The sequence below is a fragment of the Megalops cyprinoides genome, chromosome 16 (assembly GCF_013368585.1).
Source record: "Megalops cyprinoides isolate fMegCyp1 chromosome 16, fMegCyp1.pri, whole genome shotgun sequence".
In the NCBI taxonomy this organism is placed as follows: domain Eukaryota; kingdom Metazoa; phylum Chordata; class Actinopteri; order Elopiformes; family Megalopidae; genus Megalops; species Megalops cyprinoides.
This window is the reverse complement of record NC_050598.1, coordinates 20442763-20460261: the sequence shown is the minus strand read 5'-3', so window position 1 is coordinate 20460261 and position 17499 is coordinate 20442763. Positions and strand designations below refer to the sequence as shown.

The 17499-nt window shown below is 41.2% G+C and overlaps 1 protein-coding gene across 1 annotated transcript in view; it reads left to right on the top strand.

The window, feature by feature from the left end:
* htr4 (5-hydroxytryptamine receptor 4) overlaps nucleotides 1-15127 on the top strand; it is a 55136-nt gene extending 40009 nt beyond the window's left edge. Inside the window, exon 5 of the mRNA XM_036548892.1 lies at nucleotides 14555-15127. Coding sequence (XP_036404785.1) covers nucleotides 14555-14642 — 88 coding nt within the window. The 3' untranslated portion in view covers nucleotides 14643-15127. The remainder of the gene's footprint in view (nucleotides 1-14554) is intronic.
* Nucleotides 15128-17499: the final 2372 nt, after the last annotated feature.

The window sequence follows — 17499 nt, the reverse complement described above, 5'->3', positions numbered from 1 at the left end:
ATGGAGAGGGTCTTTGAAGAGATGGAGATTTAAAGTCAAGATTAGATTGATAGATTAATGATTAGTTACCTACTTGTACAACCATAGCAACATATTTCTGCCAGGATAAATGTAAGCAAATTTTACAGCTGCAGGGCCAGTGTTGAGAAGCACATGGAAAGAGCCCTCAGTTAATGGCTAGAGAATGACGCTGTTGTGACAGCCTTTGTCTCCAGGTGTAAGTCATTCTATTTAATGCTGGCAGAAGATGGACTGACCCACTGGTCAATATGAAGTGTGCAGCAAGCTGAAGAAAAACAGACCTTCACCTCACAGTTACTATGGGAACCACTCAAGGGAATCTAATTGGTTTTGTTTTCTTTGCTCAGCTTGTTTCATTGAACAAGAGAAAATAGCAGACAAAAAACACTTAAAAGCAAGTGTCTACCATCTTTTCATTCATTTCAAAACTGTTTAAGTTTTACAACTTTACTTGTTGCCCCCCAAGACACTTTTGTTATATAGTAGTTTGCTGTCTTGATCCTTTAGAGTCTTCTTCCCTTATTTCTCCCTTATCTTGACTGCAGATCTCCAGCCTTAAATCAAACTGTCTGTCCCTGTGGGAACTATGTTTTTTTTCCCTAGGAATTAAGTAAAGTTGTCTTGTAATGCAATAGGAGAAGATACTGTATTTATGTTGGATTTTAGGCAAGAGCAAGACATCGTAGAGCCACAGTGCACTTTGACAAGTAACAATAAGTTGAACTCTGAGCTCCATAACAAGCCAAGCTCCGGCCTGCACACAGCAAACTCCTTTGATGGTGATGTTGTTTGTTTGGTGTCTGTGTTTTTTCCTCTGCGGGTTTGGTGCTTTGTTGTCCACCAGGCTGACAGCAGAGCCCCGGAGAAGCATGTCCAGGAAATACTGTGGTGCAGATAGCAGCGCCATTTACAGAGCTATAAGCATCATGGTTGTCATAGCTCTTTGAATGGTACTGCCATATGTACTGAAATACCGACTCGACGCTCTGGTTCCAGATGGAAGCCTTCGGCTTTAGCGCTGCTGACAGGGTCTGTGCCTGCTGGGATAGTCACCTGTTTAAATGGTTTGTTATTGAAAAGGAAGGAAATGTACTTTGCCCATGTGTCAGCAGGCAAGACTCAGCCCCAGTAAATCAGCCAGCATGACCTTGTCACGTCCCCGAGGCACCAGTCGGCTACCAGCTCGGCCAGTGTTCCTCGCCATGTCAATGTGCTGGGTTTTATGAGTGTTAACAAATGAGTGCTCCACAGGAAAAGCTTGAATCAATAATGGGAGTGAGAGTGTTGCTCGGGGCGGCTACACACACAAATAGTTTCCGTTTTGTCTGCGGACTCTGCTTGATACACACCCTTGACACCGTTGGCACCCTTGACAGCCTTGCCTCTAAAATTGCAGAGGCTTGCAAATATGTGGCTTAAAATCTGATAATGGTAAACAGATCAGTTTAACATTAGTATGTTTTTGAGAATGGCATCTGAATTTTTCATTTTTATCAGGTTGTAAAGTAAAGAATAGAAAGCCAAGTCTATCATTAGCTCAATTTGGTTATGTAAGAGCAGTCATTGTGAAAGAGGAAAGAAGCAGATAGTGTCCCTTGCATGTAATCATTAAGTGCCTTTGTATTCCTTGTGCTCTCTGCCATTTTATCAGTTTTGGAGGTTGTACTGTAAAGTTTCTCTTTGCCTTGTTTTGAAAGATAAGTTACAAGAAAGTTACAAGAGGAACAAAATGTACAGCTATTTAGTCATAAATGCATATTAATATTTACAGCATTATATTAGTATTTATATTTATAGTATTCTATTAGTACTGTTATTGTAAACCAGTTGGATTAGAGATCATAAAGGAAGTATCAAAACAAGGAAAAAAAATAATCATAATCACAGATGACATTTCCCCTCACTATAATATAGTGTTCTTCTCCATACCACAGCTATGAGAACATGAGAGTACTATTTGAATGACACATTTAAATGTAATGTCAAGCCCTCATGATTGTATGTGTAATGAGGTAAATGTATGTGAGAAAATGCAGGGTTATGTTAGCCAATATTGACCTGCCTGTGTGTCAGCTTTGTGTAGAACTTTGCAGTATACAGCAGTCTGTGAATGGAAGTATTGATTGTGAAGGGATTTTGAGACAGAGAGTACACTGCCTGGTGGGAAAGTGGAATGGAATGGGGGCAATGACATCAGCATGGCAACTCTGTCCTTTTTTTTTCAATAAACACTGTAGAATTCCAGCTCATTTTCTATCATCAAATCCTGCAAGGTCCTAAAAGCGCAGACATCCCTGCTTCTACAGGCTCTTGGGACTGTGGCAGATGTGACATCTGTGTTCCTCTGAAATGTCAATAATAGTCATAGGATGTTGTTGGGCTTTATTGCTATGGCACTCAGTCTCTGCCTTTTTTATCATCATGCATTAAGGTATTGAATATGTGTTGCAAAGTCATGTCATAAGTGGTGATTGTATTTTAATGTGTACCTTATCGACCTATTTTCGACATTTAAACAAATGGTAAATGGCTGCATTTACGTACTGTAGAAGCCATGCTGCTTATTGGTGAAACGCTGGACTGCAACTCAGAACTACTGTAAGGTAGATGAAATTAATACTTTTCTGATATTTCTGATTTTCTGTGGAATATAATGGATATATTCATTGGCCAAATAAGAATATTTAAAAGATCGTATGGAAGGGGCAGTCTGTAACGCCTCTCGTGATAACCAGAAAGAGACCTATGGAACATGTAAGTGGCAGCTTTGACGAACACGTGTGATAAACATACCCCGGTCCCATTAGCATGGCCACCCTGAAGGAAACACAAACACAGCCATCACAAAATCTGGACCAGTCGCACCCAGGAACCCTGCCAGTTCCACATGCCCTCCCCTCCGAAAGGAAGTAACCCCTTTCTCCAGTCTTTTCCACTCAACAATGCGGTGCATTTTTGATTAACTCTGAACATGTGATGTAGAGCTGTTTGTTTTAGTCTGTCAGGACATCACATAAATAGAAAATTGTATCCTTCTTTCCAATGGATTGTGGGAACTGCATCAGCTTTGTTTTCTAGTTAAAATATGCATCGCTTTAGATTATATCGGATAAACACCTATTTCCTATTTTATTTAATTTTTCAGGTAAAGCATTTTCAGTTTCTAAAGTCTCCCCCCGGCAGATATAGCACTCAAATAATTCATTGCATTTGAATGGGGTCTGCTTAATCACGAAGAATGAAATCAAATGTTGAGTGAGTAAAAAGCAAAAGAAAAGAAATTGGGACATGGTTTCTTTTGTCTGTGAAATTAACTGTTCTGTTTTCACAGAAGCCACTGGTGTGTAAGAATAATTGCTGACAGGAAATTTACATTTTGAACAATGACTTTGATATAAACCTACATAATTCATAAATGTTCAGTCACCAGTGACTCCTGCCAGCCCGGACCATGTAAACGTCAGCCGTCTATTTTTAATCCTCTGTTCACTGGGTTCGTCCTGCTGAAAACAGAGGTGTCAGCAAGGGACGTTTGCGCCCGCAGCCGTCTTCTTAAATTGACCAGTGAAAGTTTCATAATGTTTGCATGGAGGAAAGACGAGCAGTGTCGTCTCAGCACCCTATTAACCCACCCCCCCACCAGAGTGTCTTTGTGGTAACCGCTACCAGAGAAAGCTTCAGTACCCAGTCTGTACCCTGGGGCCTCAGAACTTTTTAGTAGCTCTTTTCTGTCTGTTGTGCTCAATAATGTATTTTTTCCCCATGTCTGCTGTTCATTCCAGTCAGAACAGGCAATTGTTTGGAGAATGCTCCAGTGCCCCTGTCATTCTTTTTTTTCCCTTTTTCCCCTTTGCAGATTTTCATTGCAATGCTGAAATAGTTGAGACAGGCATTAGTTTCCTCAAACCACAGCGCATTCCCCCTCTGAGGACACAGGCACTCGCAGCTGCCTGGCATTTTGAGCCTGGCTAGAGCCCTGATTGTATGACGGCCCGTCCAGGCAACTGCCCATACCCTGGGCCTCTCACTGGGAGATCAATCGGACAGTTTGACTTCTTCTCCTGTGCTCCTGGAGCCAGCCCTGTGCAGTCCTTTGTGAAGCCTTTTATTTAGACACACTCCACTGGGCTGGCCACAGCACAGCTGGCCGAAGAACCCACTGAGGTCAACAGCACTGCTGCCAGACCGCGCTCCAAATGTCTGCCCTGGACTTTTAAATGCGCCGCTCAGCTGCTTTGGATTTCATGAGCCTCAGGTGTTTTACCCAGCGGGTGCTTCACCTTTTTTCTCATTGTTGCTGCGATGTTCATTGAGAGCAGAGTGCATTCGCTGAGAGCGGCGGCTGATTCCGGTGAATGTTCTGGTTTTCCTTTTGCAGAGCCGAGCCCAGTGGGTCTGTGGTGGTCCGAATGAATGGCTGCCATGTGATAGATGGCCATCGCTATTGAAAACAGCCCTCTCTTAGAGAGGTCCATGACATTTTAAGGCACTGACGACGAACAGGGGGCAACCTCTCTTGAATTTGCAGATTGATAGCAGAGATTATTGTGGCATGGTCTAGCTCAGCATTTCCCAAACCTCTCCTGGAGGACCCCTTGTCCTGCATGTTTTAGATCTCTCCCTGCTCCAACACAGCTGATTCAAATAATCAACTCGTTAAGAACTCCTGAAGCTGCTTAATAACAAACTGATCATTTAAATCAGCTGTGTTGGAGCAGGGAGAGATCTAAAACATGAAGGACAAGGGGACCTAATGCTACATAATGAGAGACCATTTAGAATACTGACACACGATAATAGAGAGATTGTGTAGGCTGCATGTATTGGGAGGTAGACCTGAGTACAAGAATGACAGAAATACCACATTGTCCTATTGCCTACAGACTTGACCGTGCCACATGAAACGTGCAAATGCATGCCATAGCGAGCTCTTGCTTCAATGTGACCTTCAATAACAGTGGCTCCCATGTGCATGTTCTTGACCTTAATGATGGAGGTAATTTATTTCACATTCCAAACTCAAATATCTTAGTAATGGTGACAAATGTCATTTAAAAGGCAAGGGAAAAATTTTATTGTCAGAGTTGCTTTCAGTACATACAGTGCCCTGCCAGCTATTCACATTTGTTCCATCCCTGTATGCTTCTGATTCTGAAATGTGTGAAATCCCTTAATGTATCAGACAACAGTCATAGCCACCACATTCTCTGTATGTTGGCAGTAATAAAACATAGTTTTAGTGAATATGGATATTCACACACAGGGACACTATTGAAAGAAATGTGAAGTTACTTATATCTGAAAGTAAAGCACATCGAATTTGTAGTGTCAGCTTGCTGGGTAACCAGGTAACACAATTCATGAGCAAAAATAATATTTGTTATTTGCAAAATATAATGGAAGTGGAAATGTGGCGAATGGATATTGATAAAGATGTTATACACTCTATGTCAGTGTTCCTCCTGAAGAGAGCGGGGTTCAGTGTTTAGAGCAGGGTTCTGTACAACGTCCCTGTTCTCTGTCTGTCTTTGAAAAGAAGGTCTGGTTCCTGCTCCTGTTCATACTTGTGGTTCTCCTTGGTTGGCCTCTGAGGCAATGTTGTGGGTCTAGCACACCTCACAGTTCTTTTAGTCAAGCTAATCCTTAAAAGTCTAGCCTAGTTTCTCACTGAAGCTACAGTGCTGAACAGAGGTTGGTAAAATCTTCCATCACAAGCCACATAGACATGAATGCTAGCTGTTTTGTTCGCCAGATGCCAATTTCATATTCTGTATATTAAGGAAACACTCAGCCTGGGGTAAGGACTGAGTTTTCCTTGAAAGTCTGCCAGAGTAGTAGGGACTCTGAAGGGGAGAGAGTTAAGGTTCAAAGTCATCTGGGGTAGGGGTGGGTAGGTCAGGCATGTTCACCTCCTCACCCCACTTTTGGTAGCCTGTGACTCCTTCAGGGACCTATGAACTGATCAGATAACTTTTTAGGAGATTTTCCTCTGTTCCTGCTTCCTGGTGCATTATGGGACTTATAATGTGGAAAAATTTTCAAAAGCTGTTGCAGTGAGATGAACCTGATGTATAAATGTATAATTTAATTGGTGAAAAAAAATGCAAAAAAGAACAAAGTCAGCCTGGGTAATATGGAATACCTAGTGACAGGAAGATAAAGTATTCAGCTCTGTTCCAGCCTTTGTAAGTCCCTATAGCAAGCCTGTAAGAAGGAGGTAGGAGAAAGGGAGAAGGGAAGAGGCATTAATCCATATTAGCTTGAAACAGCAGCAGTGTCACATACCATGATAGGTTATTATTGTGCTGTGAAACGTGACCAGTTTTAATGTACATCCATCATTGATCCTCAAGTCATGATGATGGTGGAGGACTGACTATAGTAGAAGAATTCAGTCTCTTACTGACTTACCAGCCAATAATAATGATAACTGAATAAATAATAATAAGTGTTATGGTCAAAATGATCAGGGATCAGATATTGATCACAACAAATACAAGCATGGCTTATGAGGACATAAGTGTTGCCAGCATCTCATCTTTCAGTCATGTTAAACCATAACAATTCAAATGAATGAGCAATGATTCAAACTCTATGCTGTTAAAACCACAAAAAAGCAAAAAGGGTCTCTGTAGTGTTAAAAGCACAAAAAGCACAGAGGGATTCACCAAGAAGTCTTTAGGGGCCGAGACATCATGAGCAATAAGCAGAACTGGCAGCTTTGTCAGGACCATAAACATGGATAGTTGATTCTTGCTTCTGTTAGCCCCTGATGGTAATTAGAAGGTCTTCCCATGAGCGGACAGAGTGCTGTAAATACAAGATGAAACCAATCATTTTAACAGTCAGCCACTTTGAGAATGCTATTTCTCACACTGCAAGTGCTCTCGGGGACAGAGCATCTCCGCCTAAGGTAATCATGCCATTCAGTAGTGCAGGAGGAAAATGTGACTAAATGGAGCACCCAGCGTGACCATTCGCAAGATACGAACAGGAAGTGACACGATCGACACAAAAGCGACCAACACTTTTTTTTATTTTGCTGCACTCTGATTTGACTTTGCCAATGTCTGGACAGAGGAGACCGCAATTCCGTCGCCCCACCCCTTGCAAAACAGACTTGAAATTGCAGATGCTATCGCTGTTTGTACCCTGACAGCGAATCCTAAAAAGCTCAGTGGGAGGGGTGTTGAGTCTGCTCTGTGAGCACAGGCTGTCCTCTTTTACCATATGGCATGGCTGCATTTTTCTTTAAAGCGCTGCGTCTGCCCGGTTCAATCAGCCTAATTGTGCGGCTGCGTAAAAGTGCATCTTGCATATAAAAGTGAGTACAAAGACATACAGCCTCCGTAAAAACACTGGCATTATGCCATACGGCAAGAAAAGAACAGTTAGGTTTAGTCAGTGATACCCCTCTGCCTACCTCTCACTCATTCTGTTCTCTATTACCACTCAGCGCCCCATTCTCATACCATGCTCCACGTCATTATCGTCTCCCTGTGGATGCGCCTCACCTGTTTCGCTCAACATTTTGGAGGGAATTCTGAGCAATTATAGGATCCTGCAGGCACACATGTATGTGTAGGAAGATAAAACCATCAATCTGTATCTCCCTTCAGGTGAGAGGGGCATAATCACTGTATTGACGGCAGGGGGCTGGTGCCGCTGTCTCAGAGGGATCTTGAAAATTGATTCGCAGTGGTGAGGAATAGGGAGAGGGCTCCTTGTGGTATCAGTCCTCCTGTTCAAATGACAGGAAAGCTTAGGGAGCTGATGCGCTGAGGCTTATCTGCTAAGGGGAGCAGGAAATGTGACGGTTGTGCCATTTTCGATCTACCGCATCATAGATCGCGCACATTACATTGTCACAACACCGATGCAAGAAAATGTCAGAAGAGGAAGCTGAATCATCCATGCTCGTTGGTCTCCCGTTTCGAGTTTTGTGATTAGTTAAAGCTTTATAAATCTTTCTATAAGTTCTTTTTTCAAGTGTGCCACCCACAGATTCTTTCTTTGCATCGTGAAGTAGGCAGAAGGTCAAGACATCAACCCGTACTCATGAAAGAATGCAACATTACTTGTGTAGTATTATTTTATTTTTCTACTTTTTGCATTTTTCCCCTTTTCATACAATTTTCTGCAATCGCTAGTTATACATTAGGCTCATCTTACTGTGACAATCTCTGCACTTGCATGGGAGTGCTGGGAATAGCGAATGCAGTCACCTGATACGCACGCACGCCAACCGTGACTGTTTTTCATGCTCCAACTCCTGCGTAAAAGCAGGAATCAGATGGCAAATGGAAGACCGGCAAGCGTCCTTGACGCAATCTGAGTAACACAGCTGGATGCAGACTGGGGTTGTAGAGTTCAGTTTGTGCTTGGAACAAGTGCCTTAACTGTCTGAGCCACTCAGGACATTTTTATTGCAGTACCAGTGATAGGGTGTGATGGGGCAGGAAGAACACTTACCATGTGTATCAAAAAAAAAATATTCACATTCAGTGCTGTTTCTATTGTGTAAAAGGGTCATCACCATTTACAAACCTGCTGTACAGCCTAGAGACTGTACATTGTGTGTCTTTATTGAGATGTAACTCCTAACATTTACCTAGCTGAATTTGTAAGGCGTTATTTAAAAAGTTATTGATAGTTTATCTTGCAGTTAACATTTAACATGCTTTAATCTCATTGCAAGTTGAGGTTAATTTCCTCAAGAAAATGTAGTAGTTATTTTAAAATGAGCCCCTGAGAAAGTGTTCCATCGGGCATGGACACAGATCAGGTCAGTAGCCCTTATAAGTCTGATATTAGAATGCATGGTGTCAAGCAACATAGTTTCCCTGGGTTGTCTCACAGAAAGACCTTAGGTGTCTTTTAAATCTCATTTATCTGAACCCTTCGAGCAGCACTCGTGCTTAATGGCATGTCAAAACCATTCTGCTGTTGACAGCTGTGGTCACAGTTGAGCTGTGTTTGTGCAACGGCTTAGGGGTGGGGTGGTTGCGGGGCACAGTTGTAATGAATCATTATTGCTAAAGAGACAAGATGCAAGAAACAGCGATCGCTGTTGGAGTTTAGCATCTCCAATGGTTTTCCACGCAGTGCTTTTACAGATTTGTGAAAACACACATGCTTTAAATTAGCTTTGCTGGCCAGTGGACATTTCATCACTCTTTGGGAAAATGACAGTGAAATAAGTAGCTGAAGAGAAGCATCCTTCTCTGAGATCATTGTCAGTAGCAGCTGTTTTGTCTGTTTTGCAATTATGTGTTACAACATCAGCTCATCACATAAAAGTCCCATTAGGTGACTAAAAGTATTTATGGACAAATGATCCGTGAAATGCCTCTCAATTGTTTTTTGATTGAGCAGTTAACAGGTCAGCATAGTCCCCCAGGACATTACAGAAGCCAGAGTTATTGATTGACAGTGCAAGTGTTTCAAGGTGGGTTTTAAGTAGGTTTTTTTTGGTAGTTTTCAAATTCTGTCTCGGGGGGAACGAAACATATTTTTTCAAGTTTTATGGTGGCTAGCCACCTGTGTAAACTGTTATCCTGTAAAATGTACGAGCCGCTGAAATGTGAAATGAATTTGGTAGGCTTTCATCAACTCTCCACTTTATCTCGGTTTCACACGTCTTAAGCAAATGAGGCACTTTCTGCAGTATCTCATGTAGAACCCTCCTGCCTATGCAATAAATACAGGAAGTGGATACCAAATATGTCATAATGCCTAGTCATACACCTAATGTAGGGTGGGGGGAACTCAGCAGCTCCATACTCTTCCACTGTTTCACCCACTCTGGTCTCAGCTGCTTCTCTCATGACCTCAGCACATAGTATAGTACTGTATAGATATGGGATCAGTATTCCAATGGTGCCCTGTGTAAGAGCTGCTTAAGCGTTTTGGTGGAGGTTTTAATGTGCCGGAACCTGTTGCTTGTAATCTGTGAATGCAGCTACTGCCGTGGGCACACGCCCAGGAGGAGAGAAGGAAGGGAATGCTGAGGACTGTAAGCGCAGCACGTTCGTTCTGCCATCTCGGTGCTGCATTCAGACCCTTCTGGAGCGGACGGAGTCTGTGTGCTATCCATGTGTCACAGATGGCTTGGCTGAATCACTCTACATCCAGGCAACTGGCAGACTTGAAAAGAGTGATTGCACTTTAATGAAGTTAGGATGGAGTCGGCGGGCGGGCATGGCAGCGGAGCGGAAGTGAAAACAAACAGACCGGATCGCTCTCCCTCCCGGCCGCAGCAGCTGACGTGCCGGGTCATTCCCAGCAGAGTTTGGGATCTGAGAGTGCGCACGTGGTGCATGGTATGTGGAGAGTCCCTGCAGGAGCCAGTGCAGGGTGTCCTTTCAGATTCCAGCACGCACCTAATTGGACTGGAGTTTACCGATTCAAGGAGCTTCCATTTCTGTGTCTGGTGGGAAGCGGTGTCTTGTTTGTGATTCATTAGTGCCTGAGGGTGGTTGTCTCATTGGCAAATGTGGCAAATGGCAAATGTGAACAGGTGCTGCACTGACATAAAGATGCATTGGGATTTTCAATGAAGGTGGCTGGCTGAATATCCGCACCACAAAACATTTTTACAATATTGGTTGGTAGTCGCAAGGGACCATCTTGTTTTAATACGCTTATGTTTGGGGTCTGTGTCTGTCCCCTTGTCTACAGCCCACACAGCCAGTGAGAGCTTCAGCTGTGCCATCAGATCTTGGCATTGCCGAGCTAAAGTGGTCGCAATATGGCAACAATTTGGGGTTCTGCTTCATTGAAATCTTGCAGCATGTTTCCTTTTCAACTCCAGGAATGTCGTATGCCTTGTGTTTTTTCTCAGGGGTAAATTTCAAGGCCAATTTCCAAACAGGAATTGCCGTTGGTTTGAGTGTTTATGTAAACAGGTCTTAATGGTTTTAGTGCATGGCCGGACCTTATGGCTACTGCCCCGGTCACATACAATGTGCCAGTCCACGAGTGCAGCTTTATGCTTCATTTCATGCTAATGAATTTTGAAAGGAGTTTTCCTGAATATCTGACATCCTTATAGTTCCAAATGCAGTATGACTTTTTAATGTTTTAATGTTTTCTTGTGTTGTAAGATTCTGTTTCTATTCAGTTTTTAGTTAAATATACAATGTCAGCAACAGCAGCATTCATTATACAAACTCAATGTAGTTTTAGACTTTTAATGTATCATGTTTAAATATGATCCCAATAGTATCAATATCTGCATTAATACTATTGGTAACATCCTGGACTTCCTAACAGCATCCACCTGATTTCTAATGTTAGATTATAAGAACAATCCTGAACAACCCAATAAAAAAAATGATCCTTTATTTTAAGTTTTTTATGATCACCAAAGCTCAAATTATGGGGTCTTTAAATGTCAGTCCTGTTATATAAATGTAATGTGTGAAAATGTTTTCTTATTAGATTACAGTGTTAACCAATGTAATTCTGGGAATGAGGTCACCACATTGGAACACGAAAATAACATTTAGACTAAAAGTTAATTAACTTGACATTAACATTTAGAAGCTCTATTTAAGCGTTGGTGATACTTGAATGGTTACAAAATGGATGTTTCATACACACAAGAAAAATAAAGGACCTATGCTTAGACAACATTTTAAATGTTAATTGGTTATGCTGTTTCATAAACCCAAATGCCTGAGTAATGTACCTGAAACGTACTGGAGTGTTTTCAGCTACTCTGTCAATGCCCCATATGCGTAGAAGCAGACAGTAAGATTTTGGTGTGATTGCACAATGCTACATTTTTCACCAGACCAGATTGTGTGTTTTCATGGTTGAATGTAAGTTGAGCAGATGACCATTGACTGCCAAGAGATTGAAGAAAGAATCTAAATTGTTCATGCTTATGTGACCAAAAAAAACACTCTCAGAGAATTGTTTGATAAAGACTCTACACAGATCTTTTGCAGTTTTCTTTTTCTTTGTTTGTGTGTGAGTCAAATGACATGTTGGTGATTCCATTACACTGAATATGTGGAGATTCCCTCAGCCTTTTAAGTATGTCCTCCAATGCGTCTCCCAAGGGAACGGATATGCATGTATTTACCATTTATCCTTTGTTAAAACTCACAATACAAAATCTGCATTCGGCACATGACCAGACTCTAACGAAATAATTTCCATTTTAAAGCCACTAGAAACCAGCAAGCATGAATTAAGTTGAGGCTTACTGGCACCAGTATCTTTTAAACCCTTGCTGTCTCAATTCCCACACGTTGCTAACTGTGACATTTGAAATGTACGCAGAGAAGGATTTGCCACCTCAGTCATACCTACACACATCTAGCAGATGGACGGTCATAATTTACTGAAGACGTTTTTAAAACCTGGGATTGAGATCCAGAAACATACTAATTGCCAACCAAAACTGTAAGGCGCATGGAACGGGCCAGGCTTAGCAGTGCATGTCATAGATAGCATAATGATGTGCTCATTAACCCAAGCTTCATACCCAGAAGTCACAATATCAGAATGACTTCTATTAGATTTGCTGTTGCAACTGAATGCTTAATCCATTCTTCTTTTGTTTACCTAACCATACAGTCGATTGTCATTATGAGAGAAACAAAAGCATTGTCCATTTTAACTTTAATTTACCCAGAGCACATGCTTTGACATACTTTGTCTGGGTTGTGGGGACAGTAAAAATACTAAGGCTTTAGTCTGCAGCGTGCATTGTCCTGATTCTTGAATTTATTCAAGGGTTGCTGACATATGCCAGTGTAGGAGTTTTGCACTAGCTGAAATGTCTACGATTTCTAGAATACCTTGAAATTTCATACCTATGATTATGAGAAAGTGCATTTCCAATTGAGGCCAGAATCATGGTATACGGTTCATTCTGTTTTTGTCCCCTCCACTGGTAAGTGCCATATACATGACTATTTAAAAGGATCTAGAAGCTCTAAAATAAAGTCCAACGAAGGGGTGCAAGACTAGTTCCAGGTTGTACACAGATAACTTACGATTAGAGGATTAATGCATTTAATCTCTTTAGTTCCAGTAAAAGGTGGCTTAAGGGAGATTTGGCTGAACTATTAAAGATTGTAAAACGCATTAGTAAGGTGAAGCATATAAACTATTTCAAGCTAAGTTCTGTCCACAGAATAAGAGGGTAATGAAAAAAAGCTGGAAATGAAGTCTCTGGCGTACTTCAAGACAAAACTAGTCACAGGGATAGATTCACTCTCTTATAATCTTAAAGTAAAAAATATAAGTTACAATGGGCTGGTTTTGTTGTTATACATTACTTTTTTCATCTCTTAAATAACTTCAGAATTTAAAAGAAAATTAAATGAAAGGATTGATTTTGTAGGAGTCACACATTTATTAATTTTCCTAAAACATTATTATCCCTTAAAAATAGTTCACAATTTTTCAATTCAATGTAATCAAATGTCTGAAGTCAGGCTGCCTGCAAGGCACCCAGCAGGTTACACTTGTCTTAAGCATTTCTGTCTTTTCAAAAGAAATGGGCAGGAAGACTGCCCCCATCTGGTTTTGTGACTGGATAAAAGCAATTTCAAATACAAATGGAATTGAATGGTCCATAGGCAAAGTGATTCAGTCCCATTTTTGCTTTGTTTTGTTTTTATAAAAAAAGAAACATTTATGAACCATCTGGTGTCTGAATGCTTTGGGGTACAAAGACATCGTGCAACAGAATTGCAAAAAATGGAGCTGGTTTTGCCCTCTTGACTCTCTATGGCCATCGTTATTTCAGTGAGCTACTTGGCTGCTCTCCATGCTATTACAAAAGTACAGATGTTTTAGCTTGGAAAAACAGATCTGGTGAACTGATATATATTTTTACAGGCTTTAGACTCACTTCTTTGCCAGGGTGTGGGAGAGGGGGAAATAGTAGTGGTATTACTGCCGCTTCCCTCACTCAGAACAGGTCATCCACGTGCCCCTGTAATTCTAGACCAGTGAGCATACAGTATCAACTCCATAAATTGGGGCACAAACCTTGAAATTTGAAGATGGACTGCTGATTCCTTTGACTCTTGGCAGTATGGTCGCCGTGGCCTTGTAAGGCAACTTGACTGTTCCCGACAAAGTACTCAAAAAGCTATGGCTTCCTGGAATTGAGCTCGTCCTCAGCTGTGCCAAGCCCAACTCTCTCAAAGCCAGCAACATGGTGCTGTGTGTTGACCAGACATCTTAGCACTGGCAAAAGTGTGCCTTTCATGTCTTTTTATATGGGATGAAGTTACTTAAAGTGAGTGTCTCTCCAGTCCGTGGGGGTAAATTACTCGTAAATTCTGCCATGACAGCTAACTGTGAAGGCCTTATTTAATGCCCCTTAAAGTCGTGAGTCTTGTATCTTTTGTCACACCATGGATGTGTTTGACTGTTTATCAACTGCTTAGTTTGGGAAGGTGGGGTTAAAGGAGTGCTCAGAGCGGTAGTTTATAGTATAACTGAGCCTGAGTGGGTGGGTGTCGGTGCTGAACCCTGACTGAACCCTGCCCTTATGTGATTCCAGGTATTCAGTTCTTCACAACGGAAATCACACTGAACAGGAGAAGCTGTCTCTACAGAATGACACTGAGTCCCAGGAGTCGTGTTTCTGATGGTGGCAGAGAGACATTCCCATTGAGTGCCGCCTTATTGGAAACTACCATTCCTCACCCAGACACACCCTTTGACAGGGACAGAGGATTCCAGAAGCTCTTCGGATCTGTGCCTCAGTCACACTCGGACGTTGACTCTCTAAACTTGAAGGAGCATTACTTCGCCAAAGGTACTTAATACGATGAGCTGGTTTTGAATGGATTTCACTTTTCACTGATCAAAAAAGAAGAATATGACAAAGAAAGTGACATTTTTTTCTGGCCCCTCCCATTTTGTTAGCTAATGGTGAAGGATTACTGAGGACTATTGAAGAATTTCAATCATGTAAAATACAGCTTCACTACCAGTGTCCCCCAAATAAAATGTTGAACAAACCAGATTGTACAAAGGCAGTACAGTGCCACATAAGTGTTAAAAATTGATCTTAAGCGTTTTCCCCCCATTTTGTTGTTTCTCAGTAGTTTTCCTACTCAGTGTCGGTAAAGCCAGGTGGATTTTTTAGCTTTCACTTTGAAGTGTCTTAAATTACTAAAAATGTGTTATCATTTGAGCAAATGAGCAAAATCATTTAAATGATGTTATAATTATAAAGGAGGTCATCCCATTACCTTTTCACATGTGGTATATTACACATAGCATCCACTTCCAAGGCAACACCAACACTCCCCACCCCTTTCAGTTACCACTGCAGTCTGTGGTATGGCAGAAAAAAAATGACATTGTAAAAATAATTACTGTCATCCTTTTCATCTGGTCTCAGATAAGTTTCTAAACAATTTGTTTGATTTCATTTAATTTATTAACAGTTGACACAAAACATATATGAGCAGTTGTGTCTTGTATCTGGATCATTCAGGACGATTTTCACCAGGTTGTCCCCACTCCCACCCTCATACATGAAGGAATCTTTTCCTTCAAAATGGGTCCCCAACTGCTCTCTAATCCCCTCACTTCACCCCGAGTGCCTTACAGGACCACTGGACCTGAATACACTCCTCTCTCACCTGAACCTTTCCCTCCACAAACCAGTAGACCCTTTGGACTGCTCCTTTCCTCCGGGAAAAGACAACTTAAGAACGTCACTGGTGGCTGCCAGAACCTACGACTGCTGTCAACTGGCACGCAGGGTAATTAGCCCCAGCGAATGGCAGATTAAACTGGAAAGGCTAAGCCTGCTGCCACTAATTCTGGGAATTTCAGAGCAATCCGGTCACACTTAATGTCACCCTTGTCAAGGCTGTCCTTGAATACGGCTGAGATATGGCATGTGATTACGGCGCAAGACGATGTGACACCAAAGGTGTCACCCAGAGTGCTCTGTCCAATAAGTTTCACAATGCCAGTACCATTACTTTTAAACATATATTGTTGAAACAGGAGTTCAAAAAATTCAAAAAGTCTTCAAACAGATAAAGTAATCTCACAGTTTGCATCTGGTTCAGTGTTTAAAATATCTTTGAATCAGTGTTAACACATAATGGCTGGATACATTCTAGGCTATATATGTAATTCAATGTTTAGTGGAAATGATGGGGCAGCCAAGTTTTTTATATTCATGAACAGTAGAGGGTACCCTTCAAACTATGAGATGTCCTCCCAAAGAAAATTGTCTCTGAATGAAATGGAATCATTTATTGTCCTTTTGTGGATTGCGTAAGTTTTTCAGAATGTTGTCTAAGAAAAGCAAGCACTTTTTTATGTGGCATATGTCCCTTAAAGGTTATTTTTCATCCATGTGTCATTTTCATTCAACAATTTGGGTTAATTCAAACACTTTAACACCAAAATGAGGTCCTTTGACAATCTCACATATATATTTATTATATATAATGAACATATATATATATTTTTTTTTTCCATTGATGCATCCTCAAAGGAGTCATTACCAAGAGGCATTGTTTTAGATGTGCTGAGGGCCGCCAGGGTCTTAATGGAGATTTTCAGTTTGTGACTATTCTCCTTTAATGCAAGCCATTTAAGGGATGCTAAATAGCAATAGAGTGCAATGTAAATAGTTCACTTACTGCAGCCTTTTGTTGCCAGTCTACCACAGCAAGGCACTGAAGCAATTGCATGACCAGGAAACATCACCACAGCCAACAAAGCAAAGGAAGTGAACAAAGTCTAATACATCAACTTTCATGTGCAGGATCGTTATTTTATTATAGCAAATGTTGTAAGTACATTTTTAACATAGTCACAAATGCAGTGTGATTGGATCACAGCTTTCACAGATTCTGGCATCTATCATTAAGCTCGGTCAGGATATCTGCCATTTTGCTTGTTCCTGCCCATTTGATCCTCTGTTTACTTGGTTATCACTGTATTTGCCCAGCAATTGCCTGTGTAATCATAGACGTGAAGTGACATGTGAGCTTTACACCAGCATTACCGTGTGCTTTTATTTTTATTAAAAATTAGCAAAATAGCACACATAAATGACAAATTCCGCTCATTAAAAAGCACATGGTAACAGATTAAAGTGGATCTTATCTAAGTGTTCACAACACCCCTATTATCCAGTAACCCTTGCTATAAGCACACATGCATGTTATGATAAGCTTATAACAACTGGAACAAGTTTCCAAAGCATGTAATGATGCCTTATGGCCATTGTGACCTATATGTGCAAAGAAAAACAGTTATAAGCCCTTTTTTGCTCTTATCACAACATTTGTTATGTTTTAAATAGTGATTTCAAAGTTTTATCAATGTTATGTAAAACCCATTTCAGCTTTTCCAAGCATCCATAGGGACATGTAACAATAGAGTTAATGACAGTCATTTTCACAGCATAAAGTACATTCATCCTGTTTGGTTATTTCTAGCATTACCTACTGACATTTGGGAGGATTA